Source organism: Anopheles coluzzii, chromosome 2 (genome assembly GCF_943734685.1).
Source record: "Anopheles coluzzii chromosome 2, AcolN3, whole genome shotgun sequence".
Classification (NCBI taxonomy): domain Eukaryota; kingdom Metazoa; phylum Arthropoda; class Insecta; order Diptera; family Culicidae; genus Anopheles; species Anopheles coluzzii.
This window is the reverse complement of record NC_064670.1, coordinates 17,861,918-17,876,863: the sequence shown is the minus strand read 5'-3', so window position 1 is coordinate 17,876,863 and position 14,946 is coordinate 17,861,918. Positions and strand designations below refer to the sequence as shown.

The following is a 14,946-nucleotide window of genomic DNA, read 5'->3' as shown; positions in this document are numbered from 1 at the left end:
ACACTCCTAGTTCCTCATCAGCATCATTTGCTCCGTGTTCTCATGTCAAGTACTCAACTTCCACAAGTCCTTCATTTTGTGCCTGAATGTGTCCCACTGCCGGCCGTACACTTTCTCTCACTGTTCCACTGCTCGTACCGTTTCGTTGGCACGTGGTTTAGCGTTTGGTTTAGCATTAACAATTTTACTGTCTGTACACAGTTGTTGTCTTTTGGTCTGTTTTAGTATCTATATATTTTATTCTCTCTGTTCTCTCTTCCACCTTTATCTTTCTTCCCTTTCTCTCTCTCTCTCTCTCATCAATTGTCTGAACCGATCCGTGCCTTACATTCAACTAATTGGACAAAACATTAAATAACAAACAAAATCAAACAAACCCACGTAATATAAATTTCATCCCTGAAATACGATCTTACGCACACGTTTCTGTGTGTGTGCGTGAATGTAAATTCTTCACTACGCCTACTTATCATCTCAATATGTCGTTGATGGGGCATGATCACGTTTGGTTACGTTCTGATATCCCCGGAAGTGAATGGTAAGTGTGGGCTGGAAGACGTTAGTTACCGCTGGTTCGCATTCGCTTCTTTAGGCTTCTGTTCGATGGCCTATGTTGAGGCGCATTTATTTGCTGTTTATTTGTAATTTTATTCATTTGATTTGCTTGTATTGCTTTGGCGCGTTCGATCTTTCAGATTTGAACAACAGTACCTTACGGCGTTTTATATAATTTACCAATTTTCTACTTTATTTTGAAACACATGCACAACCTTGAGTTCAAGACTGTTGCCTTGCTCATCATTGATCATCCGCCATTCGATGTTGTAATGCTTTCGCATGTGGGGTATTGTTTTTGCCCATCAGCGCATGCAACTCCAAGACAACCTCGTGCCTCTAATAATGGGCAATCTTTCCCTTATCATTAATTTTATGGTAATTTTACATCACTTACCGCATTTTTTTATTCTATCCGTTAAACATCCCTATTATTTGTTGAAAAATTAGCGTCACTCAAACAAGTCGAGTAAGCAAGCGCGGACAATAGCACCTCGAACTGGTGAAGTACTACCACCACCAAATGAACAATCATCTCATTAATTGTATGCCCTCATTTAACATTTTCTTTACGCTTACTCTGCACTCTCTTAATGGTATTAATTTTGTACGCGTTTTTGATTCACCGTGATTAGCCCGATATCGATAGAATCGCCCTAGAGAGACACGAAACTGAAAGGAACCACGCAAAAGCCCTCAATCTAATGCAAAGTGTGTGTGTTTTTGTTTTCTTCTCTATTTTTTTGTTCTGCCCTCGCGTACAACGCACACAGGATGATGACGAAACGCGCCCAAGGACGCAGACGGTTCGGCAGGCGGAACTTCAAGCAGCGCTACTTCCGGCTGACGACGCAATCGCTTAGCTACGCCAAGGCGAAGGGAAAACGACCCATCTGTGATATACCGCTAACTGACATACTGGCTGTCGAACGGCTCAACGAACGGAGCTTTAAGATGCAGAACATTTTTCAGGTAAGGTTTCGAAAATACCCGCCGTTGCGCATTTACAAAACAGAGGCGGTTCGCGTTTTCTAATGCGCTTTTAATTGTTTAATTGTGCCACAATGTGATGGGGAAGGGTAGGAATAACTTGTTGCAAGTTTTGTAGGCCAATACATGTATGTGTGTGTGTGTGCCTGCGAACGTTGTGAATGTTGCTACACTTTCTTGTGTGCATTTGAAAACAATTCCTTCCCCATTTTCCCAATACAGAGTTATGGGAGCACGTGCGTATGTATAACCTCCATAAAATACTGCATATGGTTCCATTTTATCGAAGCAAAAGGGCGAACAAAAAAATGTCTCTAACACACCTTCACCAGTACAATGTGTGAGGGGGTTTAAAGGTGTTTCGAAACTCTCGCATTTGATGCCAAGAGGTGCCAACGAGGAAGGATTGGCACAAAGAACCGTACGCTTTTGCCGTCTTTATTATCTATTGTGGGGTAAAACCGAGTGACAGGCCTAAACAGGGTGGAGTGACCTGAGGAGCGGCCTACAATCAACATAATGATGGGAATGCGAAGGTACATTGCGGCAATCGCGTCGGCGCCCTATACACTGCTCGCAGGGGCCGTAGGCGCACTATGCGTTTGGCCCACATCGGTGCAGCATAAGAATGGAGATGAATGAAATGAAAAGAATTTGGCCTGACAGAGCAAGTCACATGCAAACCGCACGAAAGCACTACAAGAGACGGGCGCAGGTTTCCAAATGGGTGTGTGTGTGTGTGTGTGTGTGTTCGTCCAAAAAGGTTGTGCGCAAAGCGAGATGGTATGGTTGTTGCTGCTGCTGCTGCTGCTCGCTGGAAAAGAAGCTTCGAACAATGGTTCGAGAAAACAATTGAATGAGCCTCAGCCGGAGATGACGATTCAAGAAACGCGGGGAGCAGACACAACACTGTTCGCCGAAGAAACGCAATGCACACACGCCACACGACGAATACACCACTTACCGCTGCCGCCTCCGCTAACCAGCTCTTACAAAGATGGAGCATGCAATAGTTTCCCTTTTTTTACTATTTCCCATTGGTTTTGTTGGTCCCCGCCAACACCGCCCATGTCTTAGCCTCTGTGTATTGGGGCCACTCGCAAGACACAACGCTCTCCCCCACGCGATATGCGCAACTAAGAAGCTTTAGAGAGCTTTAATGGATCCGAACGGGAATGAAATATGTGTCCCAGGCTTTCCACCAATAGAAATGTTTAGAGCATTTGCTACCAGTGCCCGTGCTGATAGAGGGGGAGTCACATTGATAGCGCAATACACGCACTCTCCCCCTCACAAGGAGACTACTCGATAGTGCGCAAGCGTGTCCCCCTGTGAAGCAGCAAGCATGGTGGGAAAATGTTTTTCCCATTCATGAAAGCGCCTGTTTTCATAGCCGAGCCGTTTGTGTGTGTGCGTCTCGCTCTGGCAAACGTCGGGGAAGGGTGGCAGGCTGGTTCCCGCAAACAACCACTTCATTCATTGTTAGCACGCTCTGGCTGTGCTGCTGCGAAGACAAAGGCGCGCACACCCGGAGTTCATCGCACTTGAGGTGGTTGGTTTTTATGGGAAGGGAAGAAGCAACCCCCATTCATGGAATCGCGCGCACACTAGTGTGGTGGTAATGATGCAAAAGGACCGCGAGGTCAGTCAAGGATGAATTTGTGTGTTTCGGGCCCAGACCACGAACCTTCAGCGGGGCTTTTCGGGGCAAAAAAAACCACACAAATTAGACAGAAGGTTACATCTTTTAGAGTGCTTCCGACGAGTGTGATGGTTGAAAAAATCAATGAAAATATCAAGTCATATATCATTAATAATAATATCATATCATTTTTTCGGTCACAAGAAGTGATTTTTGTATGTATGCAGTTTGTCACGCTCCATAAAGTGTTTGTTGCAATTACACTACGGATGCATGGCTTAATACATCAGGGAATAAGGAACGTATCGAATACGGTATTGGCGCTGTTCTAAAAATACTAATAACCAGGCACTTTCAGCATCCGGCTGCACACTCTTGTTTCGCCCACTGGTGCATATCACTAATATGTATGCAATTGTAGCCCTCTCCCGGCGAGAGAATGTTTGCTAATTGGAGGTGCATGCGCCAAATCAATCACGCACCATTTTAAACATGCAAATGTGTGATTATCGATTCAAAAAAAAGTGCCAGCCATTCACTCGGTTATATATTCCGAGCACATACGCAACCCAATTTGCGATGCAACTCTTAATTGGCAGATCAACACTGACGCGAGGATGATGCAGTCGTGCAATCTTTACGCTCTCTCCCGAAAAGGGGCAACAATGAGAACATCACAGTGTGGCCGTGATATATGGCGCCAGCGTTTATGGTTTGAAACGTGGAGCGAGCACTACTCCAGACCACCTTCTTCCCCTTTTAAGGAGAAAGATGCGCCGTGGTGTTTCCCCTTTTTGGTTTAGAGAAGCTATTTCGTGAAGCTTCATATATGCTCGACCGCGATAATTACGTCCGTTTTGGAAATTGGGTCACTGAACTGAACGAACTGAGTCCCAAGGGGGTCTGGGAAAGCGGGCAAGCAGCCTTGATGAAGCCAATCGGCATTTGGGGATTCCATTGAAAAATCTTGCAACGCCTAATAGTGTTTAGATAATTGAAGCGATAGCTTCGTACAGCTGCAGTAATTTAATTTATTTCGTCTTCTTCTTGTAGATAATCAAAAGAGACCAGCGACCCCTCTATGTACAAACGGCCAACTGTGTGGAGGAGAAGGAGTGGATCGATCTGCTCAGTAAGATCTGTCAAAACAACAAAGCCCGCCTGGTAAACTTTCACCCCCGAGCGTACATCAACAACGCGTGGACATGGTGAGTGGTTGGAGCAGATTCTGAAAATTGAACAGTAAATAACGAGTTCTTTCTCCCCTTTACCTCCCTTACCTGCAGTTGCAACGAAAGCGATCAGTATGCGCCCGGCTGTACGCCCGTGTCTTCCTCCAGCCCAATCCAGATGGATCTGGCCACGGCGCTCGACCCGGCTCGGGACCTTCAGCGGCTCCACTCGCTAATCATTGCCAACATCAACAGCCTGGAGGTGCTGGATCCGGCCCTAAACGGTACGGCCTACGAGGACCCGATGGCGGCGCGCATAACAATCAAAAAGCTGAACGAGATCGCTACCACGCTGGAGCAGATCCACCGGAAGTACAAGTCGATGCTGGCGCGCGACCTCAAGTACGGCAGCCGGCAGGCACCGATCGGTGACGACAACTATCTACACATGCCGCGGTCCGGCTTTACGGCCGCGGTAATGGCAGCCGCTGCGGCGGCAGCAGCAGCCGCCGCCACCACCACCACCACTAACACCACCGGCGCCTCCAACACCGCTGGTGTTAATGGTTCCTCATCTAACAACTCCTCCTCCTGCCTCTCCAACAGTGGCAGTAGCGCGGTGGGCATCATGGGTGGTGGTGGTGGTGCCGGTACCGGAACGGTCGGCCTTACTCCCATCACCGTTACGACGCAGCACTATCCCGATGCCGGTTTGGCTCACTTTTTCCCCCACCGGGGCATGCTGGTGCGCAGCGCGGACGGTGGTGGTGATCCGCTCACGCAATGCTAGCGGCGACACGGCCGGGAAGGGCCTACTGTCCGAGCGACGGCAGCGACGACGATACACGCAATACTCGACGAAGGCGACGACGACGACGACGACGACGGGGCGTGCTAAAGCGCGTGCTCTGAACCGCACGGGACAATCATCATGTGAACGACACACTCCCATTTTTTCCATTAAGTAACCACACGGACACACACGCACGCAGTCACACGATCGTTTTCTGGACGTATGGCGCACAGCAAGAACCATAGGACGAACGCGTTTAATTTATTTATTTTTATAGATTGGAGAATTTATTTAGTATTTGTTTAGGTTTGCTTGTTTTCTTTCTTTTTCTAGGGGATGTTTTCCTAGGTGTTAACGTTAGCGTATTCCCACTCTCCTCTTGCCTTAAGCAGTGGCGCAATGGTTGAATGTCCTGTCGAATGATAGTGAGTTATGTGTAGGACACGATATTGATTGCCCATGGCGTTAACGGGTGGTAGTAGCAGGGAAATGGAAACAATCAGCATTATGGTTCTAGCACCTCAAAATTAGTGCGTATGTGTGTGGTCGATCAAGAGTTTTCAATCACAAAGTTTTTGATTTTGTTAATCCTTGTTTTACACTTTTGGACGGGATATCTTTGCGAAGGTTTGCACACAATCACGGTGTGCTGTTGCTGTGAAACCTGCCTAGTGGCTTAGCAATCATTCGATGTTGTACAACACACTTAAAACGATTGTATCATTGCAGGATTGTAAATTGTGTGCATTTTTAATTGAACTTATTAGACACATTTCTTTACACAGCTTAGGCGGCCTTTATAGAAGAAACTTTGAAATGTTTCCTTTGTAGTTTTCTGACTGTGCGTTGCAATACTAATTACCGTCAGGGGGAGTTGGGGTAACCGTTACACATGTACGTTAAGCGCTCTCTAGCCATTAATACACAGAACGAACTGTGTTGCACAAAACAAAAGGTGTGTCGTGTGCGCACATTTCCCCCAGTCTGATTAACAACAAACCATTCCACAGCAGGGACCGGTACACCGTACGCAACAAACACATCGGTTAGTGTTTTTGTGTTGTTCTTTTTCCTTCTCCTTAATGTTAGCAGGTGGTGTGGGCATTTATTGAACAAATTTAAAGCGATAAGTGGAATAGCTCGCTATTTCTTGTATTCTTTCCTTTGGCCTCCCCTTAAACATAAACCTAACCCAACACGGAACACAGATCTATACATTCTTCGCGCATTACTGGTAACACACGATTCTGCCTCAACTATACACAGAAAGTGAAGCAACGCAAAACACTGTTATGTAAAATAGGAAAACCAAAACCCCCATCAGCTGAATGAATAACGTTTAAATAAGTATAAGCAGCAACTAGACTAACTATTCTGTTACCGCGCCGCCCTACACAATTAACAAACAGCCTACAAAACAAATCTGATCATTTGACTTATACTATACGCGGGAATTTACTCTCGGCCTGTGCCCGAAAGGAACAGTATCAAGTCCACCGAGTCGAGGTGTGGCTTGCTAATTTTGGTTGCAATCTCAAATGGTAGTTTAAGCGGCCAGCGTATTGTTTTTGTGCTTGTTTTGTTGTTTGCTATAACTTTACATAAATCTGCATTCCTGTGACCGACCGAACAAAAAAGGCCAATCAATTCAGTAGACTACCTGGCAGATGATATTGAATGTTACAGGGGGTTTCAGGGGTTCTCATAGCTGTGGGATACTTTCATGACCTTTTCTTACGGGAAATGAACTTTATATGATGAGAATTGGACTCTATAGCACCCTTTTTGGACAAATCCAATAGGAATTTTCAATGAGTATGTCCAAAAAGGGTGCCATAAAGTCCAATTCTCATCAAATAGAGTTCATTTCCCGTAAGAAGGGTTCAAGAAAGTATCCCACAGCTATGAGAACCACCGAAAAAACTCTGTACGTTACGTGCGTGTGAAACAAACGCACCCAAGTACACAAGGACGTACGGTGGCGGCGCATCCCTTAATCCTACCGCAGGATAAGGAAGAAAATAATTCGAATTTATATCGTAAGACTACTCTACACACACCTTCACACATTCACACCAGCAATGCGTTTGTGCATGGTGAGGAAAACGAGAACCGACCGATGTTTGTTGTTGTTGATCATTTAAATTTTACACGTCTATACATGCATATATGACTAAATGACTTCTTAAATGTTGACATTAGGCGGAATGTGGCGGGTTGTTTAGCGCGACTGTAGAGCGTTGAAGAAAGCAGCGCACACAAGGTGGTTAATGCCAGCACCAAAATAACTTTATATGCACCGTAACACTACAAAACAAAAAACAACCACCCCAGGCACCAGGCACAGCGAGTTTTAACTATTAGAAAGCAAATTCGTACTCAAGATGCAACATTTGCATCGACAGGCGAGTAGACTAAGTAAGATATACCGACGGGAGGGAGAAAGAAGGGCTCCCGAAATATGTCCACAATTTGAATTTCTTCTCGTCGCGGCGGGTGGGTGAGAGTGAAAATGAAAATGGATCTCTCGACAGCAGAGAGGAGGAGGAGGAGGAGGAGGAGGAGGAGGAGGAGGGGCGAAGCGTTGATGATGTGTAGAGCACCAACAACCCCTGCAACTCCGAAAAGAAGTAAGATAGAGCATCAGCAGCAGCCTTTTTACAAACAATGGAAAACAAACACCACACCAACGGAACTAGGGAAAACAAACACAGAAACAGCGTACTGAATGTATAGAGAAACTCTAATTAGATGAAGAAGAAACGAAGAAGAAAAAACTATTATAAACCATCAGCAAAGAATAATCCCACCCATATTTGTGGTGTACTACAAGACAACCTACTAGGAGAGGTACTACTAAATTACCAAATGTTTCATCATCTCAAACTTTTTTTCATTTTAGTGTAAAACAAACAAACAAAAGCGTATGTGATTGTACAAGAGCTACACAGCGATGAGATGAGCGAACGGCGGGTGAAGGACTCTATTTAAGCAGCAAAACAGAAAAGCATGAGAAGTGAAACGCAAACCCCTCTCTACACAGTTGCATTCGAGACAATTGGTGTGAAAAGAGAAGACCAGTCAGTGTACTTGTTGCACTTTGGTTTGGTGAGAGCTATCCTTCTCGAATCTCAATATTAGTGTACCGAAAAATGCATCCCCACACGTGGCCGCGTGGTAAACGTGTCTTTTTGAAGCTATTATGAAAGGTAACACATTTTTATTAAAACATCATCATACACTCGATGGGTTAAAGTTGTTAAAGAAAGCAATTAATGCCGTTTGGAGCACCTAGTTGGTTTAATTACGGTACCATTTCTGGGAACCAGCGATACATCCAGAACATGTCGCTGCATTGCACAAAAATGTGTGTTGTTTTTTGTTTGTTTCTTTGTTTGTTTGGGTTTGGTTGTGTAGCCGTTTTGGTAAAAAAGCTGGCTAAGAAAACGATAGAACGCTGTAGAATGAGTATAATGCAAAATTGTAGTACTCTATTAGTGTTTCTTTCTTTGTGTTAATGTTCAGCAGATTCGGTTATTGTGGATGAAAAGGGGATAAAGGGCGATTAAGTCCAGCGGATGAAGGGCAAAGGGCGAGCAGATGGCAAAGGAAGTATACTGTAGTGAGAAGAGGAGCAAGAAAGGCAGGCAATTTGTATTTTAGGTAGGAGAAAGTAACAAAACGGAAACTCTACTTTCGCACAATGAAAGCAATGGATGTGTGTGTGTGTGTGTGTGTGTGTGTGAGAGAGAGAGAGAGAGAATGAGAGATAGAGAGAGAGGGAGAGAGAGAGAGAGAGAGAGAGAGAGAGAGAGAGAGAGAGAATGATGTTTAGAGAGCGATGAGACGAAACGAAGGGCTGCGAGGAAAAATGAGGAACCTGTGGAATATTAGGAAAATATGCTAAACAATTGACGCATATTCTATACATAGATCGATTGAATTATATAATTATTATTATTATTTTTATTTTTATTATTATTATATTAATATTATTAATTTTATTGTAGATACATTATTAATGTGTCGGTTTGTTTGTTAGCCCGTAAGTGAAGGACCGTGGAAAAGATAACTTAAAAACAAACACTGAGTGAACTGTTACAAAACAATACTTCACTGCTCCTGATTATGAGATAAAGGATAAGAAATCAAACATGTGAAAACAATACTGTGGTTCAGTATACTTTTTTCTTTGCAAAGAAAGAAACCAGGGATTGATGGGGTGGACTCGGTGTATCGCTTTGTACAAGCAATTACAGTACAAAATTTGGCAGTTGGGGCATACTTCCTCGAGTGTGTGGCATAATTGCACAACCTAATGTGATAATTAGTCATAATAGATATGCTCGAGCAAGTATGCAAAGAAGCCATTGACATCACCTCTACAAGCTTTATAGGTGTTATGTTATTAATTATCCATTATTGAATTTTAACATTAAAAAACGATGACTAAAACTTTAAAATGCATGTTTGGACGGTAGCGCCATCTAGCCGTGAGACAGTGTACTAAAGGGACTTCAATCCTTTGCTGTGTTTGCAACCGTTCGTACATTTCGGAATAGAGCGCTTTTTTACACAATAGTAAACATACTCACACACACACACACGTATTGTTGCATCTCTTGTTCATGATTTTCTAGTTAGACTTTATTAGCTTTTTTATGAAATTTCTAGCTTATCATCAATCATTACCTTGCCTAAACGAATTGTTGTGATCAACTTACGAAACTATCAAGGATCTTCGCACAAACACCTTGCGTTGTATCAGAGCTGAGTCGTTTTTTGTTTGTTTGTTTGTCTGTAGCATTTCTCTGCACGAATTACTTTACATCACCAATCATTACCACACCTTCGTTTACCATCCTACACTTTTCCACTCGCCCCCTAGTTAGAACTTATCCCGATTAGCGTACCTAATACGTTTGCCCTTTATCTCGTCACACTATATTTCACACGACGGCCGTACTTCCTTTCTCTATTTGATGTACTGATTTGCCGTACTATTTTGCGAGTTAACCCTAAAAAAACATATTTCTGTCTGCCGATGGATAGTGCCGTTATCGTTCACCGATATCGAACACACTGTCCTACATTAATTAGTGTTCTTTTACTGCAATTGTAGGTTGGAGCTTGATCTTTTTTTGTTCATCGTTCTAACTATTCGCTTGCATTGGCCGTGGCTTGATACATGCGAGCTACATTACGAGACCACCCCCCAGATAAGACAGACGATCCCACGTAGTTGGTACATACTTTGCTAATGTACGTGATGTGTAATGAAAACTGTAGATTTTACATACAAAAAGAAGTATAAAAAAAGTTCAACCGTGTCGCATGCTCGTTCTAGCCGTAGGGGGTTACATTTAAACAGCGTGTTTCTTTCTATTGATACACGCTTTGAACCTGTGATGAACGGTTTATCGGCTACTTCACGGGACAATGCATGTCACCAAGTCAAAAAAAAAACTTGAATCAAGAGAGAAAATGTTAGAACATAAATCACGAATCCAACAAGGTTCAATTTCCACAAAGTCCACTGTCGAAATAATAAAACAAAATCGTATCAAATAAAGAAACGTGCGAAGACAGTGGTGGGTGTAGTTGTTGCTGCTGCTGCTAGAAAGCATTTGCACCCAGGGGGACGTGCGATCAGTTGGCTACCACAATCCGGATGAGAATAGACTTCGGCCAAGCTACTATTGCCAGATGCCCGCATAGTTGCCTATCAGTGTGGCCGGTAACGGTCCGCCGGCGGTGAAGAGACGCGTACCACTGCTGTCGTAACAGTGCGTGTAGATAGCGGGCGAGTACTTGTTCTGCTGGAAACCGTCAATTTCCTCGTCCGGAAATTGGGCCTGAAAGTAATAGAGCGAACAGAGCGGGTCATTCATCTAATCACCTTCGATCCCAACAAACAAACAAAAACACCCCAATCGAACTTCTTCGTACCACATAGCCTTTGCTAGCTTTCAGTACAACCGTACGGGAAGAGTTAATGCACGACTCGAGATATTTGCCGGCCCGTATGTCGAAGAACATCAGCATTCCCATGCCAGTGCCGATGGTAAGGATGTTGCCCTGGAAGCTTGCCGAACGTATCCCGCAGCCGCTGTAGCGTGATGCAATCTTTTTCACAGCCTGTGCGGTATGGGGAAGTAAGGAACGAACATTAATACGTGTACGAATGCACTCCATCCGCCTCGCGTCCAATAATTGCTCCAATTACCTGCAGTGTCCTCGGGTCGAGCAGCAACGTGTACGAACGACACCCTACCGCATACAGACCGTTCGGTTGGCAAGCTATGCACACGTTCTCCTGACAGTTCGGCAGCTTTCGGGAGAGCTTTTGCGAGAACGTTTCCGCGTTGAACAGATGCATATAGCCGTTCAGCGACAGTAGCGCCAGCTCGCGATACTCCTTGTTGAAGCAGATGGCCCGTATCTTCTGCGCTCCGCGGCACTCCTTCACCGCGATCGGCGAGATGTGCGCATAGCTCGGAACGTCCTGCTGCTGCTGCTGGTGCTGCTGGTCCCCCTCCTCCTCGGCGTCCTTCGCCACCGGGAAGTCCATCAGATCTTCGTTGACGCGCCACAGCGCGAGCTTGGTATCGCGCGATCCGGACACCAGGAACTGATCGTCCAGCCAGCACATATCGAACACCCAGTCCCGGTGCGCGTTCTCACCGATGCAGAGCGGATCGAGCGTGGGCAACCGGTACAGCGCAATGTCGGCCGAGTGGCGCGCGCCGGTCGCCAGCAGGCTGTGGCTCGGATTGATCTGGCACGCGTGTATGCCGGACTGCGTGTCGGGGCTGGCGCCGTGGCTGTTCGGCAGCGTCGGTATTGCGTCCACCCGCCGCATGTTCACGTCGTACACCATCAGCTTATTGCACTTGGTACCGAACACGACCTGCCGGTTGCTGAGCCACTGCGAGCAGAACACCTTGTTGATGTTGCCGAGCGCGATCGGCGTTTCGCGAAACATGTCGTGCGTCAGGATGTGCCTGCTGGCGTACGCCGGATCGATCGTCCGCTCATCGCTCAAGTCTGATTCTCTGCTTCTAATGTAGTCTACGAAGTTGTACGAGGTGCTGAGCACCTGGTGCTGCTGGCTCGGCGTTTCCTCCTCGCTGTCGCTGTCCTCGTACGTGACGAAGTCGTCCGGCTTGTCCGGCTTGCGGCGGCGCTCCTGGCGCAGCGTTCGGTTCCGGATGCGACGGTCCTCCAGCCGGCTCGGAATGTAGCAGCTTGGCCGCTGCCCCGACACGGGCCGCTTTAACGTTTTGGACATGTTGAACCGTGTGTGGCACGGGTTGGTGGTACAGCTGGTTCTGCTTCGGCGCTGCCCCCTGTATCCGTCAATCCAGTCGTTCCGCCCCTCTAAGGTATCGAACAGTGTACCGAAACCACCGCAACATTCAGCTGTATCTCTTCCGCCGTGTACACCACAACGGATCTGACCACCGCGAGTAGTGACCGGGGTGTGTGTGTATGTGGGGCGGTGGAGTGCGCGACACCGAGAGGCGCTGGTGGTAAAATGGGACAACGGAGCGGAGACACAAGCAGCCTCAGACCACTCTCATAGGAAGGTGCGGGGCCTTCCGTAGCTTTTCCTGAGCGCGGTTTTTAACATTATCACTCACTTTGGTCAAATTACACGTAAAGAAAAATGTTTACATTCAGCTTTGCGCAGCTCGTAGGGTGTAAATTTGGTAAGAAAAATCACTGGTCGTGCAGTTCTGGTTTTCGTAAGAAAAATTCTTTACTTCGATTTGACAATCAAAAGCACAGGGTGCCTCCGAACGTGAGTGTTTGTTTTCACCTGAAAGCGTCAGAAATGAAAACGCACGGATGACACGAACTGCTTCACCACACGCTTGGACAGTGGTATTATGGAGCAACAAAAAAAGAGAAAAGTTTATTTAATATTCCTGGATAATCTTTTGAAGTTTGTGAATTTAAAAAAGGGAAAAAGTAGTTGGTGCTTTTCTTCGACATTAACACAATGATCTGATTTATTTTTATTGAAAATGTTTTTTTTTTCCACTCGCCAGCGTAATGAATGGCCCACTAAGCGACCATAGTGCAGACTTTGTTGTTATTTACAATTTAAAAACAAACGATGTGCGTCCGCTTCCTTTGCATCCGCATACGCATCTTAATTGAGCTTTAATTTTCCTTTATCTATTGCCGAAACAGTCATTACATGTGTATTTTGTGTCTTGTTTAAGTGTTGTGTTGTTTGCATCCGTTTCAATGTGTTTTAAAGATGAACAGCGTGGAAGAGATAGAAGATTTTTACGGTGTGTATTTGTTGGTGAGCAAAAGCCCCAATCCCAAGTTTGCCGGTCGCACCTACATTGGCTATACTGTTGATCCGAACCGACGCATAAAGCAACATAATCGCGGAGAAGACGCTGGCGGTGCTAGACGAACATCCAACCGTGGTCCATGGTAAAGCATCCTCTATTTCAGCTTGGCCGGGTTTGTTATTCTAATTTGATTTTTTTCTCATTTGCCTTTTCCTAGGACGATGGTTCTAATTGTACATGGCTTTCCGAACAACATCTCTGCACTACGGGTAGGTTTGAAGGAGAGAAAACAGCCAAATAGGGAACACAAGTGAATGCTATTGTCTCTTTTCTAGTTCGAATGGGCATGGCAGCAGCCTCGCGTTTCCCGCCGGCTTAAGCAAATGCCCGAGCTGCAGAAAAAGTTACGCAAAGAATCGAACTTCGAGTACAACTTTCGCATACTGACGGAGATGCTGCGAATGGGACCGTGGAACCGATTGCCACTCGTCGTCCGCTGGTTTGCGGATGAATTTCATCGGGAATTCGAGGCACGTCGATTGACGCTACCGGCGGCTGCATTCCGCGCGCGTATCCGCCGTATCTTAAAACCGCCGTATCTAATCCTCGTTTCAGGTTGGGAAAAAGCCACCCCTACACATGCCCATCTGTTTCGGTCGTATCAAGAAGGTGAGGCGGAAGAAAGCGAACAAGCAACCGATAGAAGGGCGGCACACTGTGCATCCGTCAGCGGCCAAACAAACCGTATCGAATCGGGCGAAGAATAGTAAAATAGCGATCAATTACGATTTCGATGAGTACGATCTGCTTGTAATGGGTGGTGAGAAAATCGATGATGCTGGTGATGCTGCTGCTGTAAACCGCCCCAGTGTGCCACCGATTATGCCAGCGACAACAATGCCAGCCGACGAGAGTGTGGTGATTAGTTCCGACTCCGAGAGTGACAACGGCACGGCTGAAGGGGAGCATGCTTCACAATTTACGGCGCAAAAGTGTACCATCTGCGCTGGTGAGCTAATGCTGGAGCAGGAGAAGGAGGAGATGAAGGAGGACGCTGAACAGCGGCAGAGTGATTTAATTTTAAGATGCTTACAGTCACGATGTCCGTTGACCTGTCATGTGGAGTGTTTGGCCGAACTGGTCCTAGAACCGGGTCAGTACGTTCCGGTCGAAGGCGACTGTCCGCACTGCGAGGGACACTTTCTGTGGGGTGACATCATACGCAAAGCGAACGGTTGTAGCGATTTGGTAGACGATACAGACAACGTTGACCCAGTTGTGTTGGATGAGGTGTCGGATGAAGGTGAATAAACTGGGTGCCGTGTGTTGAAGGAAGTGGAAGCTTTAAAGTTGGAATTTTGGATAAGCTATTATTAGATAATTAAATAATAAGTAATGTGTGACACATGTTATATAGTCACATCGTCGAGATTCGTTGCGTTGTCTGATATCATTCTAAGAATGGAGCTAGACAATGGCATT

General features: G+C 45.9%; 3 protein-coding genes across 3 annotated transcripts in view; 2 read left to right on the top strand and 1 right to left on the bottom strand.

Moving 5' to 3' along the window:
* The window catches only part of LOC120953946 (GTPase-activating protein), a 28,825-nt gene extending 19,507 nt beyond the window's left edge, over positions 1-9,318 (top strand). The window contains exons 4-6 of the mRNA XM_040374399.2: positions 1,329-1,527; positions 4,241-4,395; positions 4,474-9,318. Of these exons, the coding sequence (XP_040230333.2) occupies positions 1,329-1,527; positions 4,241-4,395; positions 4,474-5,149 (1,030 nt within the window). The 3' untranslated portion in view covers positions 5,150-9,318. The remainder of the gene's footprint in view (positions 1-1,328; positions 1,528-4,240; positions 4,396-4,473) is intronic.
* A 442-nt stretch (positions 9,319-9,760) lies between these two features.
* Positions 9,761-12,731, bottom strand: LOC120953947 (DDB1- and CUL4-associated factor 12 homolog). Its single transcript, XM_040374400.2, has 3 exons — positions 11,379-12,731; positions 11,102-11,290; positions 9,761-11,007 (listed from the first exon to the last, which is right to left on the bottom strand). The coding sequence occupies exons 1-3, from the start codon at positions 12,441-12,443 to the stop codon at positions 10,849-10,851; spliced, it is 1,413 nt and encodes a 470-aa protein (XP_040230334.2). The 5' UTR covers positions 12,444-12,731; the 3' UTR covers positions 9,761-10,848.
* Positions 12,732-13,268: 537 nt separating this feature from the next.
* LOC120953948 (structure-specific endonuclease subunit SLX1 homolog) lies at positions 13,269-14,805 on the top strand. Its single transcript, XM_040374401.2, has 4 exons — positions 13,269-13,606; positions 13,682-13,733; positions 13,800-13,994; positions 14,080-14,805. Exons 1-4 carry the CDS (start codon positions 13,422-13,424, stop codon positions 14,773-14,775), a joined length of 1,128 nt encoding a protein of 375 aa, XP_040230335.2. The 5' UTR covers positions 13,269-13,421; the 3' UTR covers positions 14,776-14,805.
* Positions 14,806-14,946: the final 141 nt, after the last annotated feature.